The sequence below is a fragment of the Osmerus mordax genome, chromosome 13 (genome assembly GCF_038355195.1).
Source record: "Osmerus mordax isolate fOsmMor3 chromosome 13, fOsmMor3.pri, whole genome shotgun sequence".
NCBI lineage: Eukaryota > Metazoa > Chordata > Actinopteri > Osmeriformes > Osmeridae > Osmerus > Osmerus mordax.
The window spans coordinates 5637608-5658530 of record NC_090062.1 but is presented as its reverse complement, the minus strand read 5'-3'; the positions used below and the strand labels follow the sequence as shown (position 1 = coordinate 5658530).

At 46.6% G+C, this 20923-nt stretch overlaps 1 protein-coding gene across 1 annotated transcript in view; it reads right to left on the bottom strand.

Annotated features, from left to right (window-relative positions):
* The window catches only part of znf536 (zinc finger protein 536), a 114266-nt gene that overhangs the window by 21222 nt on the left and 72121 nt on the right, over positions 1–20923 (bottom strand). Inside the window, 1 exon segment of the mRNA XM_067249415.1 lies at positions 14730–17005. Within this exon segment, the coding sequence (XP_067105516.1) occupies positions 14730–17004 (2275 nt within the window). The 5' untranslated portion in view covers position 17005.

The window sequence follows — 20923 nt, the reverse complement described above, 5'->3', positions numbered from 1 at the left end:
AAGACAAAAGAGGAAATCCAGTGTTGCTGAGGACCAGCAGAGGTATGAAATCTGAGACCCCAGCTCAAAGAGCAACGGATAGAGAGAGAGAAAGAGAGAGAGAGAGGGTGATTCAGAGACAAGTCGACTAAAACAGGATTTCCCCGTGCTTCTCTCCATCCTCATCTCTGTGTCTGATAGGTAATACCTGCTCCTGGCCTGGTTAGCGCTGTGTCTGCTGATTCCTCTCACCTGCAGACGCCGCCAGGAGAGGTGGCATTTGGCCGATGCGTCCCCACGAGGGTGTCGCGTGGCTCAGCCAGGACTTAGCCCCCGTGTCATCCTGAGCCTGCGTCTTAGGAGGGAGGCTGGAGGAATCGCTGGGGAGGCCTCCGAGCTCCCCCCCTAAAAAGCCCCGGTAAACCTGTGTCCTCCAGAGAGAAGCGGCTAACTTCTGACAGGCACACACATCCACGGGCAGGCAGGGGGTGGGGGGGGGGGGGGGGGAGGGGTGGCTGCATGGAGCCGTGTTCCCCTCTCATGTGGAGTTGGGACTGCAGTCTGAGTGGGGATCGTTGCCGAGGCCCTGATTGTGCTGTTGTCACAGGTCAAACAGCACCGCTGTCGGATGCCTGTTTCCTTGACACCAGTTCTGGACTCCCTCTGTCATTGCTGGATCTCCGCTGGAGGTACTTTAAGTGTGCATGAAGAGGCCTAATCTGGGGCTGGGAAGCAGGCCCTGGGAGATTGACTTAGCTGGAGAGGATCAGGACCTGTGCTTACTGGGCCTGACATTGAGAGACTGAGCTCTTCTTCAGATCACTCACTGGGACGTAGAGTACACACACAGACAACAGCAGTCTGCATTGTGAGTTACTGTCGACTCAAAGGCCTGTGAGAAACATACAGTATATAGATATGAAAGTGATACAGACAGTTAAAGCAGGGAGTGAGAGAGAGAGGTACTAGATAGATGTCATTAGATATTCTTCTAATTGAACATAATGTGTAATCAAACAAGTGCGCCATTTGGTTCACCCAGGACCCCTCAGTGTACCTGGGGCCCTTCACAACTTAAAGGTGAGACTCTAATCAAGACGCTGTTGTTTTTATTCGCTGAAATTGAGAAAAAAAACGGGAGAAAACACTTGTTTTGTTCTGCCTTCGGTGAAATAAACACCTTTGCTTTTCTGTAAACAAACATCAAACTAACAGCCCCTATTTCACACGAAAGTTAGAGTCAAGTAACATATGCTCTTGACAAAAAACAATAGGTGTTAAGCGTCTAAATTGTGAGCGCGCTACATCTTAGGAAAACAAACACTTTGCTTTGTTACCAAGACAACTGAGACAATATGGTTCCTAGGGCGATGTCAGCGCTGCTGCCTCCTGTGTGCTATGTGTGACGAGACAGATCTGGAACCTGGAGCTCTCACTTGTAGCAGAGGTGGTTCGGTGAAGTCAGACAGAAAACGACCCGGCAAGCAGAAGCTCTACAAGCAGAACATCCTTTGAAGTGCACGAGCCCCAGATTCATGATATCCACCTGGGCAAACAGCAAAGAACACAATCGAACCGTGGGCTCACACAAGCCTTTCATTTTTTTTGTTCTGTTCTGTCTTTTTTCCCCCTCTTTCTTCCTGCATTCCATAGCGACAAAATGAATTCAGCTCCAAACCTAATTAATCCACAAAGGTTTCATGTCTTAATCCCCAAAGTCAAGGAGGTTATTGTCCTTACAAATGAGGTCAGTGTTCTTCCCAGTGGAAATAAAGCAAAAGGAGAGACTGAGACTGAGGGAGGAGAGGAGCGAGGGAGGCGGAGATATAGAGGGGAAGTGGCCGACTCTGGAGCAGATGTGTGAAAGAGTGGCAGAGGCCAGGCAAACAGGGCCAGCCGGGGGACAGGAGGGTGACATCCAGGAGGATCTGGCAAAGGGCTGTGGGGGGGAGGGGGCACTGGTCCACACCACCCCCCCCCCCCCCCCCCCTCCCCCATGTCTCAATCTGACAGGCTAGACGGAGGACGAGGATGCCCTATGAGTCTACACCACAACAGAGAGGCTAAAACAACACAAATTAACAGACTGAAAGAGAAAAACAGATTAGTAGAGAGAAAGAAAGAAATAGAGAGAAAGACAGGGGAGAGAGTGATATTGAGAAAAAAATTGAGAGGCTGAGAGAGAAACGAGAGGAGAGGAGTAGACAAACGGAAAAAACAAAAAAAATCCCACACAAAGACCTTTTGAACCAGGCGGAATCAAAAAGCTGGTTTCCACGGTAATCGTCGCTAAGGCGGAGGCCCTGTCAGTTGGATCAGCCTGCTAGCGTGACACTCTAATGACAACGCTACCACCCTCCGTCTGCTGCGGAGCCAGGGCACACAAGCTCCCCGCCCGCACAATCCTGCCTGGGCCACCGTCCCCGCCAGCGGCCCACTCAGGGTCCCCGCAAGTCCACCAGGGACCAGGCCTCAGCACCAGGCCCCTCCCCTGCGCAAGCACGTCTGCCAGGGGGACCGTTTGGAGAGGCGACCCTGGAGGTCAGTGCCCGCCCAATTAGAAGACCCTGAGCAGGGCTTCGCTGCGGAGGTTCAGCCAATCTGGAGCCTACAGGGAGAAGCACAGTCCAGCATGATTCAACCGACAGCTTGGTGAATGCTGCTAGCGAGGCCAAAGCTACTGGTACTGCTGTTGAATCAGGCAGGGCAACTAGACTCAGTCAGTGGGGGGTGGGGGTGGTGGGGGGGGGGGCTGGGCTTGTGTAACACTGTGCAATGGTTGAAGCATGAAATCAAAAGTCTGGAAGTTTGGTTTTAGTTTGGGATATTGAAAAGGCGAGACTAGACAAGAAGAAAGGTCCTTCTCTCTGGAGACTGGCTCTCAGAAATGTATACGTTGTGCAGACACGTCTCAGGTAAAGCACACGTTGTTTATGATCACACGCCATCATGATCACTCCGACGACGACTCGATGGTAAACCAAATGACAGAGGAGAACAAAAGCTTGCAGACTTGTTACCAGCACTTTCATTTCAAAGTTCTATCACACTGGAGACATAAAAGAGGTTTACATTACCGTCGCTCCGTGATGCAGAGTCTGACACATTAGTTTAAATTGACAGTGGGAATTAAAATCTGTAAACGACGCTTTATTTTTGATGCACAATTTAAAAATCAGCTGTCAGACTCAGTGTTTGTTGATTTTTATCAACGAGGCTTATTACATTTTGAGAATCTGACAATTAAAAATCCCTCCATCATTTGTCTACTGGTGCTTTTGCGAACAGCACATCTACGAGCCGAACGGGTTTAGAACAGATCTGGATTAGCAGTGGATGAAGCTGTTGCTTCAAAGACACAAGGCAGATAAAATGAATCCAGTATATTTTTCAATTTTTCGGCTCAAGCACAGTATTCTGTGCAGTCATTATCAGATTACACAGCTGTGGAATGGCCAAAATAACTTCATCATGTACAAAAACATCCCTTTATCATGAAATCAAAGGACTGTTCTCGTGTGCTAGTGACCTCAGAGCCCTCCATGACTGTTTTAAGTGATAGCGATAAATGAACAGGGTCGTTCCTGGGTCATGGCTATGGCAGATCCAATTGGATAATGACCCTGACATGGAGGCTAGTTGGTTCATGACTCAATTCAGTGTCCTCAGGCAGGAGAGGGGAAAAAAGACAGAGAGTATGTGTGTGTGAGAGAGAGAGGTGAGGCAGAAAGAGAGAGAGACGTCACCGCATGTTTCAGTGATTCTTATTGTTAAGCTTTTAGCCTGATACATCTCAGTCTACCGGAATCTTCCAGGGAGATGGAAGGATGTGAAGGGTTACAAACTCCTCCATCCCCCCTCCCCACCCCACCCCCCTCACTCTGCAGCTTGGCCACAGAGGATATACAGAGGAGAAAAAAGATTTAAAAAGGAAGAAAAAGCACAATTGTTTATTGATTTTATAATAGGCTTAGTACCAGAGAAATAGAGTGGAGGGTCAGTTGGTGTACGAGGTGGACAAGGAGAGGTGGCGTGACAAACACAAGCTTACACATGCAGGTAACAGGGCTTTGGTCCAATTCTGAGATATCAGAGGAGCCGTTTTCTCCTCTGAACACTGCTCGTGGCATTGTTACCCTGCTCTTAAACCTGTTGTGGACATAATCGCTGTGCTCACACACAGGGCACGGCTTTGAGAGAGGAGAGGGCGGGGGGAGGAAGAAAAATCCATGAAAAAGGGATAAAGTTGTTCCGTGAGAGAAGGGAGGGTGGAGGCTCAGGACTGCTGGCTTTTTAATGCCGAAACTGATCAATTGTTGTGTTTCTAAGATGATGAATGAGTGAGGGGGAAACAGGCCAATAGGGCTGACGGTGACGCTCGCCCAAGCAGAGTCATCATTCTGGATTGAAATAATGACGTGTGGTCTAGGCTTGTTCACTTCCCGGTCACTCGCCACATCAATCATCACGACAAAAAAAATCTACTTCGTAAGTACAAGTACACAATTATCCAGTACTTATGTTTGAGTAAACCTGCAGCACCAGTAAAGCTTCTCTCAATTCATTTCACTGAACTCCTAGATTCAGTTTCTATGCAGGGACTGAGGCAGGATGTGTGTGTGTGTGTGTACGGGTATGTGTGTGTCTGCCTGCGTGCATATGGTCTGATATATGGATGATAACACTAATTAGCTCATTTTGTTTGGGGCACAACACTCATTAAAAACCCAGTGGGGCCATTAACGTTACTGTCCCTCCAAAACGTTGGTGTCGCCATATCAATCTAGCTTGCTATCTACACTGTGCCCCTCTCCTAATGGTCGCCCCTCTACCCAGAACCAGCAGTGCTTTAGGTTGGGATGAGATGGAGACAGTTGTAGATTCATTGGGAGCTCTACGCTATTTCTCGTTTTGCGTCTAACCCCGTCTCTCGAATTGATACACACAGGTGCGCACACACACACACTAGCAGATACACACATACACTCGCACGCAGACACGCACGCAGCAATTAGAACGGGTACTGTAACTACGACTCGGGACAACAGAACAGTGTTTGCTGAGGAACATGGGGGGGAATCGGCATGTTGCCGTGGCAGCCGAGGGCTGACGACGGAGACAGCGAGCGCGGCTTCTGCGCAGCGTTGTCTCCGTAACGGCCGTTTAACGCTCGCCGCCGCTCGCAGGAGCTCGCGCCCGCCATAAAGTGTCCGCCGCGGTGCGGCAGAAGAGCCCCGGAGTCGGGGAGAACAGGCCCGCTAGGATTATCAGAAGAGGCGCTGCGTCCTGCTCACACAGGAAACACACAACCTCGGGCTCTCTCTGGGGCCACGCTACGCTAAGTCATCATGCTGCTTCGGGTCTATCTCATGATGAGGACGCAGACCTGCTCCCGGCCTCATCTCAGAAGACGTCAGGCGGTTCGGTGGTAAGGAGTCAGATCGGGAATCAGGCTCGGGCCTTCTCCTGATTGTTACACATGATCTCAGGTAATCTGGCCAGGGCGGATTCCTGCTGCAGATCGGCACAGCGCTGTGATCCGTCAACGACAGACGTGGAGCACGTTTCGGAATAAATCCAATGCTTCCTGTCAGCGTTACTTCGAGTCAGTCATCAACACTGCATCCTGAAGACTTAACAGTCTTAACAGAAAGACTGTTATGTGTGAAGACAGTTAACAGTCAAGTACAGAAGGCAAATAATCCCAATGTATATTTCCTGTGTGAGGCTTGGACACTTAATAGTCGTGATAAGATTTAAGAGTTAATGCGGAGCCTTGAGTGGAGGTAGAGAGCAAGGGAGGGAGGTAGAGAGGCAGGGAAGACAGTTAGAGAGGCAGGCATACACTGTAGGCAGGGATGAAGGAATACAGGCAGGGAGGAAGTCAGCCAGTCATAGAGGTAGGCAGAAAAGCAGGCTGGCAGGCAGAAAAGCAGGCAGTCAGAGGCAGGCAGGCAGGCAGCAGAGCCTGGGACCATATGGCTGGTGAGAGAAGCCCTCCCTCTCTTCCTTCTCTCCCAGTCTGACAGCTGGATAGCTGCTAACAGGGGACGCAGGCCTTGGCAGCTGCAGCTGAGAGCAACGCTTTGATGCCGCTCTCTCCCCGCGCGCTCTCCTTCCCTGCCTCTCCCAGACGCCTGACGCTACCAACGCAAACTTCCTACAGGTACCACTGGTGAAGAGGGGGTGCTGGATGGGGGGGTGTGGGAGAGGGAGACAGAGTGCCAAGGGGTGAGGGAAGGAGAGGGGGAGGTGAAAAGGCCTCTGGGAGCACATTAGAATATGCATCTGGCAGGTAGGCTGCGGAAATCTGTGATTTTTCTCTCTTCTTTCAATCATTTTTCAAGTCAAAGGATCTTTCATCATTTATTTTAAAAAGGCCAAAAAATATGTTTTGATGCAGGAAGCTTTGTGCAACAGAGAGGGAAAGGAAACTTATTTTCTGCCTCATAAAATCCAGTGATCAAGTTAACTGATTTTAAAGGTTTTGGACTCATTTTGTATGCCGTATCATACAAATGTGCGCACATTGCATCATACAATTGCATGGCATTTGACTGTAAGTAGAATATACATAGATGAATACTATTTAAAATGTTGGAAAATACGTGTCTTCTTCTCGAGGATATGCAGTAGCCCCTCAAATATTTCCACTGCAAGACCTTCTGTCTGTGGACACCCACTCCAGTATCAACTTCCCTCAGATAAGGAACAAGGCCTGTCTGTTGACAGTCACTTATGTTGAAGGCTGATGTCCTGGTACTTGTGCCTGTCCTACACCCTATCTATCTGATAGGATCACCATGTGTGACACTGCTACAATGAGCCTATCAAAGCAAGCTTCGCACAGTTCAAAACTAGTGTCAGCCAATCAGAGCTCGGAAAGAGATATTGGGGAAGCGGAGGAGAATGCGTTGCGTAAGAGAACATACCGAGACGCCCTCTCTTTCAATCTTTTCCTCACGCTCTCCTTCTCTCCACACCCTGCCATCTATCCTCCTAGTAGTACAACTCGCTGTCATCTCCCTCCCTCCCTCTCTCCCTCTCTCCCTCTCTCCCCCTCTCCCTCTCTCCCTCTCCCTCTCTCCCACTGTACATGTCTCTTCCCTGATAGACTTCCTTACTTTTGTATAGCTTATACATACAGTACACTCAACAGGGAGTTATTCACCCTAACCTGATCCCCAGACTATGGAGTACATTGAGGCGTTCTACCTCCTTCAGGTACCATGTTTGTATCAGGCCTACTCAACCCATCTATATCCTTTTATCTTCCTGTATCCTTCATCCTCCTCATTTCTCATTTCGTTCACTTTTACTACTTTTTACTCTCCCTCTCTCCCTCCCTCTACCCTGCCAGCCCCCCCCCCCCCCCCCCCCCCCCCCCCCCGGCCCCCTGTTGCTGTGAGTGAGCCTGAGCCTGGGACTGCGCCGGGAGCTGGGTTGTAGAGTTTGGCTGGAGTGGAGAGGAGCAGCTGGGCAAGGCTAACAGGGAATGATAATGACCTCAGAAATCTGCTGTTCGCTCCACAACAATAGGGTGCTCAGTCTACTGGAAAATTGTGTTCATCAGCTAGCTCTGCTCACTTACTAATTGACATTGCCAAATATTTTAAGAACAATTGGAATGCACAGGGAGAAAACAAGAAGCAGGAGATCTTAATCCCTGGACTTAATTCCACCCTTTTTTTTTCCTTTTCTTTGCTCTGTGATTAGGAGACTGGGAAAACCGTGAGCAAAAAAAATAAAGACAAAAAGATATATCTAATAGGAGGGACTTTTTCTTTCTTCTAGTCTTGCTCCGTCTCATGTCAGTGGCCTGATGGTGACACAAAGGCTTTTTATGTGACCTGTCAATAGGGTTAAGAGTGAGGATGGAGGGGTGAGAACCATGCAGAGGGAGGGCAGTAGTAGGAGAGAGAGAGCAAGAAAGAGGGAGAGAGAGGGAGAAAGAGAGGGAGAGAGCAAGAGAGGGAGAAAGAGAGGGAGAGGGTGGGGAGAGATTCCTCTGTCATGGTATCACATGTCTCTTCCTCCATTTTTAATGAGACAAAGGTCAATGTATTCTCTTGCTCTTTCACACGGGTGGAACCCCAATCACGCCCAAGTTAACTTGTTCAAACAAAGCTCTCCCACCCAGCCACCCACCCTGACACAAATTTGCATTCGCAGCCGGAGAGAGCAGTCTCATTTCAGAGGAATTCGGCATTGACGGAGTCAGACAGCTGTCACCAGGCTGCTGAAGGAACTGTTTCTTCCCCTCATTCAACTCCACCCCCCAACCCCAGCCCCTCTCGACCCCCCCTTCACACACAAAAACAATCAAGGCATCAATAGTTTTTTAGGTAATGAAGCCTCAACTTCAAGTTGAACTCCTGGATACGAGAGGTTACACTGTCAGGCGTCTGTGTTTCGCTGCTGAGACTGGAAAAACAAAGTGGGGTTCTTTAAAAGACTCCCTGATGCTCAGTTTGTGAACCTTCTCTCCTTTTCCTTCTCACAGGACTTTCTCTCAGAACTTAATTTTTTCCCCCAAAACGTTGCCATACCTATTATGTTTTTTTTTTTTCTCCAACGTGGGTCACCTTCACTCTCCCTGTTTTAGCTATGACACTGGAGCAGACATGATGCCCATGTATTAACCATATTAAAATTCAAACAGTCTGCCTACCACAGTAAGGCAGCCTTCTGTTATGGAAAGATAAATATTATGTTTTAATTATAAAAACATAAAACAGAAGTGGTAGACGGCTGGAGAAAAAGCAGGTGAGCCAAGCAGGCTTGTTCAGGCGGAAGGTAAGCAATGTTTTGGCAAAGACGAGGAATTAAAGACTGAAGGATAATATGCATTAGGAGGCAGTTGACTGTGTGATAATGTATCCCCCTCTCTGTCTTTGTCTCTCAGTATCTCTCAGTCTGTCTGTCTCTCTTTGTCTATACCTTTCTGGATATCTTTGTGTATCTATTTTTCTGTGTCTCTGTATTTCATTATCTCTGTCTCTCTGTCTCTCTGTCTCTCTGTCTCTCTGTCTCTCTGTCTGAGTCAATTTCTCTGTCACTGTTCCATAACCAAGAGGGGAATCCTAACATGATCATTAAGACATAAAACTGACTGATAAATGTTTCATAAGGAGACCAAACGGTGGTATTCACCTAGGAATATGGTGAGCAAGAGAAAACGACACTCGCCGCAGCTTTCTCAAACACTCTTTGGAATACAATCAGAATTTTAAAACATTTAAAAAGCTGAGCTAATTCCCACCATGGGTAATATTTACAAATTGAGTCTGAAAGACAGTGTCAGAGTGAGAGAGAGAGAGAGAGAGGGGGGGGGGGGGGAGAAGAGATGGAATAAAAAATAGAGAGTAGGAAAGAGAGAAAGAGATAGACAGTAAGCATGACAAACCGAAGGAAATCAAACGAGCTCCAGAAGAGAAATAAATTGCCCTTTTATATTGTAAGAGCGTGTACAAAAATACTAAGTCTACATTTATCCAAGACATGTCAATCTGAGCAGCACACTGACAATTAGAGAGTTGAATAGAACTTTTATCATTTAGAGACACCAGAGCCCTGACCTACTGTACAGAAATACAGCACAGTAATGAATTTGCCTCTAACACAATGACATCTATTTAAGTTTGGTGACACATAAAAAATGCAGATATGACAAGCCAGACTGAGGCGCAGCGCTTCAAACGAACGAGTAAACCACAGGTTTGAAACTGTCAAGTTCTCTGATTAAAAAGAAAGAAGAATTAAAAAAATTTGAGAGGAACGGATGTCAATTACAAAGGGAAATAAATGAGTGGGGGAGGGGTGAGAAGAAAAAGAGAGGCAGAGAAAAAATAAAGACTTAATTCACGGTTTAAAACATAAAAAGTATGTCTTGCACATACACACAAACGCTCACACATACATACGCAAAAACACATACAGAAGAGTGTCCTTATTTCAAAGCTTTGGCAAGAGTAGAAGTGAAGACTGCTGTGTAGGTGGCAGAAGAGTGTACAGTGAACGTATTGTGTGACTTCAGAGATCTCTGTCTACTTCACCTGCCCAACAGAAGTTCCTGTCTTTGAAAAACATCGCCCCACCGCTGGCTCGACTCCACCTAGCACTGGGGTGGGGAATCACAAGCTAGCTCAAGCTCATCTCCCATATCTACTTACTGCACACCAGTTTATTCAGCTGTGCAGAATGCAGCCCTACGGAACTGATCACCAAGGCGAGTGTTTCTCCCTGCCAGGCTCATATCTATCTTATGAGGTAGTGTTATAGGTACAGCACCTTAATCCTAACCCTTGGTCTCTAATCCATTATAACAGGGCTGCCCAAAGCTGAACCTGGAGAGCTACTTTGCTGTAGGTTTCCATTCCAATTCTAATCCAGAACAGCTGATTCTAATAATGAGTTGGTTGACAGGATGGATCATGCTGGTGCTTGGGATCCCATACTGTGCATCCAGTTGCACTGATATTTCTCGAAATGTATATACATGACATACAGCACACGTCCTGAGTGAAGGGATAATACTATTCTACAGTACGTGTGGATTATTTCCTTCCACGTTCCTCTAAGGAGGTTTTCTGACAAGCTAAGCTACCCAGATGCTTCAAGAGGCCGGGTACCTTGTTGCCTCACATCAAGTATCTTTTTTTATCAATTTACACTTGAACATTTTTATGCTATTTCTGCTTTAATTACACAGTAATTACAATGTAACAGTATGTCTGCATGTGTAATTACCCCCACTGTAATTACGTAATTAGATAAAATATCCTTGCTTTATAACCTAAGGCGTCAGTCAGCAAATCCAATTTCAATTTGTATGGAGCAAGTGTTTTGCCTGCGTGTTGGAGTATCTGGTAAGACCTGAGGATACAGTACTAATCCGTACCATGTTAAAACGCTGTTCCCCTTAAAAATACTTAGACATGGGCGATTCTCCTGAGGGAGAGAAGAAGAGAGGCAGGAGGTTTGTAGCCATGAGGGGGGAGTAGAGGGGTGTAGTTTGGGATACGTGGAGCGATGTGTCTTCAGCTTTTAGTACTGAACGGAAAAAGACTGTCACACTCAGTGCCAATGCAGTGGATTGGTTTCCAAAGAGTAAAAAAAAAAGAACATATATATATATATATATCTCTGTATATATGTGTACCGTATTTCTTTGAATAAACGCCGACCTTGAATAAACGCCACCCTCAAATAAACGCTGCACCAAAAATGAATGTTGTATAATAAACGCCGCCCTCAAATAAACGCTGCACCAAAAAAATCTGAAAACGTATTTAATTGGTTAAATTCAACCCCAGTATTTATTACACATGTACATAACTTTCTGCACAGCTTTCTGTTTGAAAGCTAACGTGTATGAACGTTTCGGCATGCTGCTTCAGATTTCTACACAACGTAGAACACTTGTATTTGAGACAGTTGTACTACCAACGCACACCTAATTGATAGCCAATGAGAAAGGGAGCTGCCGCACTCATAGACAAACAAAGAATAGACAAGGAGGTCAGCGGTAGTAAAAATGAAACCTGCGTTTTTAGCTGCATGATTCATTTGTCACAAGGCCAGCAACAAAGTTGCCTATGGCTGCACTGCAGCTACAATTCACAAAATATCTCATACTAATTAAACGCCGCCCTCGAATAAACGCCGCCCTCAAATAAACGCAGCACCAAAAATGAACTTTATTTAATAAACGTCGCAGCGTTTATTCAAAGAAATACGGTATATACTGTCTAAATGTGAGGGAAATATTTTAGGTCAGTAATCCAACGAAGACCGATTTTATGGAATTGAATGAAAGTACTGCATGGCCTAATCTCAAATGCTGTTCGTCCTAATCTCTCTAGTCCATCCCTCCCTGTTTTCTTTCTCCCTGATCTTTTTTGGTGGTTTCTTTCGCTCTCGGCAGGAACGGCGGTGGATGTGAACGTCAGGCTTGACTCCCTACCCCAACCCACCCAGCCAGATCTACTTTACATAGCATTACATCAGGTTTCAATGGGTTCCGTTCCGCCATTAGGAGTAAGCCTGTGTTTAAAGCCTGTACTCTAGAAAGGCCTGTCACTCAGAAGGCCTCACGACTGTTCTGGATCCAGCTACTCTGTCAGGAGGGGAGACCCATGTTCAACAAGGGGCACACAGTCTGAAGGAACAACAGAAAATCTCCCTGGAGTCAAACCAGCTTAGTTGTGATGAGGAATACTAAAACTAATAATAAATGCACTTTAATATTGTGAGGTAACAAAGGTCTGAAAGACACGTTTAATGTTTTATAACTGTGTGGAGATGATGAAGTCAAACAGGTTTGTCTTATTTTATGCAAGTAATTTACCTGCTTGCTTAGTCTCTCTCTCTCTACCTATTTCTCTCTCCCTCTCTTCTCTATTTCCCTCTACCTTATTCTATATCCCTCTCTATCTCTCTCACTCTTCAACACATCCTTGAACAAGTGTGGTGTCAAAGACAAAGGAGATTGTGTCGACCTTCTTTCACTGTTGAGATGTTATTGTTAATTACTGTAATTCAAGTTTAACTCAAAATTGCAGTGGGTAGGTGGTTACGAGGTAGGTGGCGCACAAACCCACACACATACAGCATGCACATACACAGAGCGCACACACTCCCTCAAACAATAAAATACTTTTCTCACCCGGCACAAAGGTCTGAAATATTAAGAGTAGAGAAAGATACAATCTGCCACATCCTGTTCACTTAACAACACTCTCACACGTTTACATGCACACGCACAAACAGCACGCACACACAAAAACAACACTTAAAACATATACACACACACAAACCCACACACCACCACACTCACATACACACACACGGTTAAGAGTGACACCTTTCTTCACATGAGCTGCAGAAGATTTTTCTCACATCTCAGCTCTAATTTTAGAGCCCCAAAGTCCCAAAAGTGAATCATACTGTAGTATGAAAGTTGTTATGTACAAAACGAATCCAAAACTTTATATTTAGGTGGAAACTGCACTAACGATACGAGATGAAGAGGCTATTTGTTTGTGATTTAGCAACTGCAGCTACTATTATATTATTATATATAGTAAGATATACAAAATTATGTTTCCCCCCCAAAACAATATTTTTTGCTTTAGTTTCTTGCTTTCATGGTACACACTGTAAGGTTGTCATAAGCTACGTCTGATCCATAAAATAAAAAATAAAAAACTTGACAAAAAAAAACAAAAAAAATAAAAGAAATAAAACTTCCTGCATTAAAATTCAGAAGATAATTACTTCCGCAAAACACTCCCCCCCACCCCCCACTCTGGTGCAAAAGTGTTGTGTTTAATAGTCTCTATGAAGAAAATAGGTTTTATCTTCCTCTCGTTTTCATTAATCCCTAATTGGGGTGGGGGGTTGTCTGTTATTAGTACTTAGATTAAAATAAACATAGCCCATCCCATGTTCAAACCCATTGCACTACATAAGCATGATAAGGACTCCATGCTACTGTGAATAAATAAACAATTTATTCTCCACTGTTGGAATTAAGTTGCTTACAGCCTTAAGCTAAGCTACTTTCTATTTTTGTATATTTATTTGATTTTCAAAAGACTTAAAAGCACATTTCACTCCGCAAATGAAGTTCATTTTTTTTGACCTGCTTTATATGTATATCTTTAATTAGTGTCTTGTTTAGCTTAAACCAACTGATTATCACATAGTCGTGACCTAATTACCGAGCGCACTGCTTAGCCTGGGTGTTCCCACCCGGAGGAGACAGAAAGTTACCTTTAAAACTTCTGTAATCATTACCAACAGCCTCTCTTAATCTGTCTAAACACACACACACACACACACACACACTCTGTATTAGTGGGGTTGAGATCACAGTCTCTTACTTGTTTATTAAAGACATGTATTAATCACTTAGAATGTGTCCAGCCCCTGCTCCTAGTGTTTGCTCCGTAGGGACTCAGGCTATGCTAGCCTGTAAACAAGGCCTTTATCACACTGTTCTGTGTTCTATGGCACTAGTCTGAATCCCACTGCAAACCATACCAAAGTCATAGGAATGTCAGGGGAGTTGGCCATTCTCATGCAGTTGTTATTCTTTATTCATTATCTGTCTCTGGGTATACAGTCTTAGTGTGGGCATCTGTGTTCAGTATGTCCTCCAATATCCCATAAAAACAGTGTGTGTGTGTGTGTGTGTGTAGAGCGTGTCCTCTACAAGCAGGCTCTCTGAGGGTGTTTGATGGGTATTTGAACAGAGGCGTTAAGTATCTGAGTTATGTGTGGAATGTGCAGCAAATTTGCAGCGGGGACATTTTTCTATATGTTTTTTTTCTCCTCTTTTGAACAGAGATTTGATCAGATACACACACACACACACACACACACACACAAGTCAGTGAGTGTGTTCTTTTGTACAGAGGCCTAAATGACCTGTGTGTTTAAGTCTTTCTCAGTCTGGCCTAGTATTACAGGAAGAGGTATGTCATCTCTGCATTACAGCTGTTCTGCAGCCCTAGTCTGATCTACAACAATATATGGCTACATTGAACAAAAATAATATATTCATACAGATACATTAGGACTGTCACTAAGTGACATTTCCTGGGAACTTCGACTCTTTAAATGACCATTTTATACCATCACAATAGAATATATATATATATATATATATATATATATATATATATATATATATACACACTTTACATTTAAAATGTATTTTTACACTATACCGAGACTGGTCATACCTGAGGATGGAGAGGAGGGGTGTGGACTGTCATCCTGCACGCTTCCTGTCTGGGAGTGACCTCCTCCGGCACCACTCTCCTCCGTCACGTTGGAGGAACCAGGAGTGGTGGACCTGCTAATCGACTGGGACTCTGGGTCGCTGGCCGAACCGCGGCGCTCGTCCAGGCCCGTGGCACCATGCTGCAGCACCTCCTCCATGGGCCTGCGGTCCTTGTTGTGGACCCGAGAGTGGACCACCATCTGGTGGTAGGTTCTGAAGACCCGTCCGCAGTCAGGGCACTCGGTGGGCTTGTCCTTCAGGCTCGAGATGCTGTACTCCAGGCCGTGAGGCAGCCCCATGCCCCCTCCTCCTCCTCCGCCATGGTGGGACAGGAAGTCTCGGTGGTTTTCAAAGCCTCCTCCTTCCTCCTTCATGGGCATCATGGCTCCGCTCCCAGCCTTGGAACCGTGCAGGGCCTCGGCGTGCTGCTTCTGCTTGGATCCCTCGTTGGAGCCCATCATGGAGTAGTCATGTTTCTCCTTGGAGTAGGAGGCCATCCCAGCTCCCCCAGCCCCCACCAGCTCATCCTCCTTCCCATGGGGCATGTGGTGCTGCTGCTCCTTGGGCATGAAGGCCCGGTCCATCGCCATGCCTCGAGCCATGATCTGCCAGGCCTGGTAGCTATTCAGGGGGTCCATCTCGGCCACCTTGGCTGCCGCCTGGAGGCGCTCCATGCAGCTGGACTTCAGAGGGGGCACCAGGTTGAGGCAGCCGAGGAGGGAGCGTTTCTCTCCGTCCCCGAGGCCATGGCCCATTCCGGCCATGGGGCCCAGCAGCTTGCCCAGCATTTCCTTCTCCTTCATGGCAATGCCGGCCTTGGCCAGCATCTGGTGCTGCTCACTGAGGCCCTGCTTGTCTGGGGAGAGGAAGCCACCCTGCAGGCAGGAGATGTAGCGAGAGTACAGGTTGGCGTGGGCCTCCTGAGCGAGGCTGCTCATGCTGTTGATGGAGGGTAAGTCCTGGTCGTTGGAGCCCGCGGGGGGCTTGTTCTTGATGGCGAGCTTGTTGAGGTGGACCTTCATGTGGTTCTTGAGGAACCAGGGTTCTTTGAAGCGCCGGCCGCAGATCTGGCAGCAGTGCTCGAAGGAGTCCTTGTGTTTACGCATGTGGCCCTTCAGGAACCATGCCTGGCTGAACACCTGGCTGCACACCTCGCAGCGGAACTCGTTGGCCGGCTTCTCTCCGGCGGCGCCGCCGGCCCCCGCGCCCTGGGCCGACTCGGCCGTGATGTGAGCCTTCTCCACGTGGCTGATGAGGTCCTCTTCCTGTGAGGCGGCAAACTCGCACAGGGTGCACTTGTAGGGCTTGTGGAGGATGCGGATGTGGCGGTCCAGCTCCTCGCGCTTCTTGAACTTGCCTTTGCAGAAGGTGCAGCGGAATCCCGTCGCGGGGTTCAGGCCCTGCTCGTCTTGGATGCCGGCCGGCTTGGGGGAGGACGAGGGCTGGGAGAGGGAGTCTGGGGTTCCCAGACTGGTGGGCGTGAGGAGGCCGCAGGCTGACCCGGGCTGCTGCTGGAGGGTGTTGGGGCCCAGGTGCTGCAGGGGCTGGGTGGGTTGGAGGAGGCTGCTGGTGCCCCTCATCTGCTTGTCCCTCAGGATGGCCCTCTCCTCCAGCTCATGGAGCAGACGGTTCTCCTCTCGGACACGGCCGCGACCTTTGCCTAGGTTGCCCAGCTTGTGGGTGCGGAGGTGGATCTTCAAGTTGCCTTTCTGGGCCGCCCGGTGGTCGCAGTAGGGGCACTTGAAGGGCTTCTCGCCAGTGTGCGTGCGCATATGCAATGAAAGGATGCTGTTGAAACGGAAGCGTTTGCCGCAGAGCGGGCAGGGGTACTTCCTGTTCTTACGGGCGTCGTCTTCGATGTCGTTCATCTGCGACATGATGCCCAGGTTCTGCCCATTGAGGAATTGTTGCAGGTCAACCCTCCCGTTGAGGCCACTCAAAGCGCCCGCATCAATGTCACGATTTAGCTGGTTGGCCAAGAGGGCCATCTGACTGCTGATTGGCTGGCTGGCCAGGGCTGCGTGATGGGTCTTCTCGTCCAGTGGAGTGGCAGCTTTCTCCTCTGGAATCTGCTGCCGGCTCTGTAGGTCAGGGAAGGCGTGGCCTAGCTGGGCCGTCAGCTGATGAAGCTTCTGGCTTATTGGGTAACGTCCATTTAGCACAGCGCTGGTCAGGTGGTTGTCCCCGTCTGGGACCGCTGAGGACACGCCAAGGCACAAACTAGAGTCCTCCATCCTGTTGGGGGAGACACAGAGAGACACACAACATGTTGAAAGGATAATACCATATGCAGCAATTGTGTTCAACTGCAAAGTATACAAAAAAAATTATAATGCGAACAGTAGCATCAATGGTATGTGTATGCCCTGTATCCGGCTGACTGAGGCTTTAATTCAGGCTGGGAATTTGACTACTGCCCAGGCCACTGACAATGTGCGTGCAAGCCAAAAATGGTATGCTCCTTCCCAAACTTTTGCATAGGCCTACGCAGTACGCACCCTCAAACTCAGTGGATTACAAGGCTAGACAAACAAAGCAATATGCGTACACTTTTTAAAGTCGTTTTACTTTGTAGCCTACACGTCGTTTTGTCACACTAATTAGCCAGCTAGCCATGCTGGCGATGTCGTGTGTGTGTTTTAGACTGACCTGGTCCCTTTCTGGCGAGCAAGTCGCTTATTTTGCAGCATTTATCTTTGTCTCTGGCAAGGGCATGCTTCTGTCTTATTCTCTCCATCGCTGCTCCACCTTTCATTTTATAACACTCCATTTCGCTGGGTGAAGTAAATGTAACATCGGGGAAGAGAAGCAGGTAGACGCCGTAGGGGTGGGCGGATCTATCCCAAAATATCGATACTAATGATGCCACTTCTCGTTTTTGAAATCGATCTTACAGTAAATAGGGTCGATACCAGTTTAAATTACTCTCCTATGTATTTCATCAATGAGTAGAACTATCTGTTCAAACAACGTTGTGATGTAGTGAACACATCGGACGAAGTGCATGTACTCTTCTCCGCTGTTTTTGTCGTGCACTCAAACAATGATTGGCGTCGCCGCGGCGCGCACCGTGAGTACCGGTGTTGGCACAGGTGGCATAGGCCACCTGGGCCATAAATTATACCACTCACCTTACAATGATTACTAACCTTTGGCAAATACCTTAGTGGGCATGAACCTTTTTCAGACTATGCCTATATATGTTTCTTCACCCCAGAAATTATGACATACTTCACTCCTCTACACAAGGACATAAGCCGCTTTTAATAAGAAGAATCTAGTATTTGTATTGATATCGGCGATTTTCGCACTGTATTACGTGGTATCGGATCAAAACCAAATTTTGCGGTAGCCTATAGCCTACCCTATGAGTCTACACCACACCGATATGTGCGTTGCAGAGACGTTTGGCATGAACAGTCAACTTGACCAGCAATCAAATATTTTAATATAGATATATAATATAAATATATAACGTATGGAGAACTGTAATCGCTGTTCAAGTTGACTGCCCACAGCAGGCCAAATCGACCCTCAGGCCACCAGGAAATGTCCCTGTTCTCCCAATTGCCAGGACCGGCCTGCCTGTATCCTAAATGAATGGATATGTGTTGATATTCAGAGCAGGATGAGTAGGAAACTCAGTGTGGATAAAGATGACAACAACACTTGAGCTGTGACAGGGAGAAAAAGTGTGATTTTCTCATCCTTTGATTCACTGAGTACTGCATGTATTCTCACACTAAGCAGAGACTCACACTGTAACTTACCCTCCTAACTTTCTCAAACTGCGACACCATTTTGGATGCAATAATTACTCTGTAAACACGGCAAGCAGCGCATAATTAAGCTACTTGTGCCCATCCTATCAGAATTCTTCCAATTACACGCCTTAATGAAACGAACCAACGCCATTGTCATGACGCTGCCGCAATACTACAATTATGATATTAACAATAGTACTTAAAACCAAGGGGTTACTTCAGTAAACACAACACTCTTATCTCTCTACTGCGACACTTGTCTTGGCGTAATTTCCCATTAAAGAGAGCCACATTACATTTGATGTGAATCACTTTGCTCTCGCCTACCCCTGTTCTCTATTCCCTACTCCGCTGCGGAGCGTCCGAGAAGGACAAAACAACAGTTGGTGTCATTGAAAGGGTTCCCAACGAATCAGAGGCCCTCTCAGCCATTAAGCATGGCTACTGCAGCCCAGTACACCGCCAGGCAGGAAGGAATACACAAACAGAGCCAGTTTTGTGTGTCTGTGATGCTCTGCCTTATCTGGACAGGAGGAGAATGGGGAACTATCCTCTTCCATTCACAACTGGGGAGGTCAAGCCTCTAAAACAATAAAGACAGATCTGCATTGGTCAACAAAATATTGTATAATATCTTATTAAGCCGATTAGTATGCTGCCTAGTAACAGCGTCAGTGTGCAATAGCACATGATCAAAATCATCAAAAATACTTTTAAGTTTAGGCAACCAAGAGATGGATTTAGGTGAGTTTACTTTTAGGTTAGTGGGACACTCTTACACACACACACACACATTTTACAGGGTTCAATGACAACTGAACTCCTCATCTCTCTTTATCTCTTCAGGATATAACTAATCAAAGCGGCTGCCTGTTTAACAATGCTTCTTCGTTCTCCCAAAACATTGTTAATGGTGGGATCTCTTGTGCATCTGTGACACTGTAGCCGTCTCCAGCTGGGCCAGAAGGAATGGCTGATCTGTGGGCTGCCTCTGCATATTTTCTTACAATCCTCAAGAACTTGACTGTCTTCATTGTCAACCGTTAAAGAGAAATGTCCTGAAACGGAGCCTTAAAGAGTGCTAGTGATGTATTATGTACAGTGGAGCCTGTGTGTCTCTCATGCGCTTAGCCTACTTAGATTCATGGAGTCATGCTTGAATGTATGGACTTATTCTACAGCGACTGAGTCATGCTGTACACCACATCTATGCATGACATCCATTCAAAACATATTGGAAAAACACTGTGGCATTTTGACATGTAAACATTAGTCATTAAAAGTCCCCATAACATGGGATGAGAGAAAGAGAGAGGATAACTAGTATACGTTTAACACTTTAAAAAACTGAATCAACTCTTAAATTATGTTTGTGTGGCACCAAGCTGCCTTTCCAAACCCAAACTGATAACAGAGGAGAACCCATTTGAAAGAGCAATGTGTGGAGACTGGTTTTCTTTGGCAATAGAAATCTTTGATTTAAACTAGGCTGATGAGCTGTTGCTCATTTAGCGAGATAGCAGCTTGCCCTTTTCTTCAATTTGATTTCTGGCTTTATCTTTAACATATAACAAAGGCAGATAGACAATGGAATAATGTGAAATGAACTGACAAATTCAGCTTGTTTTTTTTTTTAAACATATCCTTGCTGACGAGAGTATGCAAATGCTTTGCATTAATATGCTTCCCCTGCTCCCGAGTCATTTTATATTTTTCTCCCTGATTAAAAAGGACATTTCTTATGTGACATCCCCCCACTCATATCAACACACATGCGAGTGAAAGTGCACGCACACACACTCACACACGCACACGCTCGCACACACAGGGAAGCAGAGAGGAGCCCTCTCACAGACAAACACACACAACAATTCAATATCTGAATGCCCTCTATGAGATGAGGATGAAGGTGGCAATGCACTACAGACAAGCCAACACAAAGACTGTCATAGCAATCCCATCAATCTTAGTTTGGTCATTTGCTGTTCTATGTTTTAATTTCATCCATCTCTGACACACAGACTGACAAGTGAAGGCTACATAAACACAAGAGATTACAAAAAAACAAAACGTAAAGGAAGAGAAGAAATGAATTATCATTTTGGTGGGTAGTCTAAGACGTGGAAGTGAGCATTCCAGTAATCAACAAACAATCTGTTTTCTTCTGTCATTTCAGAGTACAGTCTGACTAAGTCATGCAGTTGTCTTCAGTTTCTGCTCGTCATAATTCTGGGGAGAGACCTGTAGCCTTTGTTCTAACGATCACACATCTAGTTGGAACTGCTTACCGTCTCTGGGAACATGACAGGAAATAGCTTTAGATCCCGACGTGCCGGCCCTCTCCAGGCCTGACACACAGACAGCCAGCTGCACCCCCGCTGCACCCCCG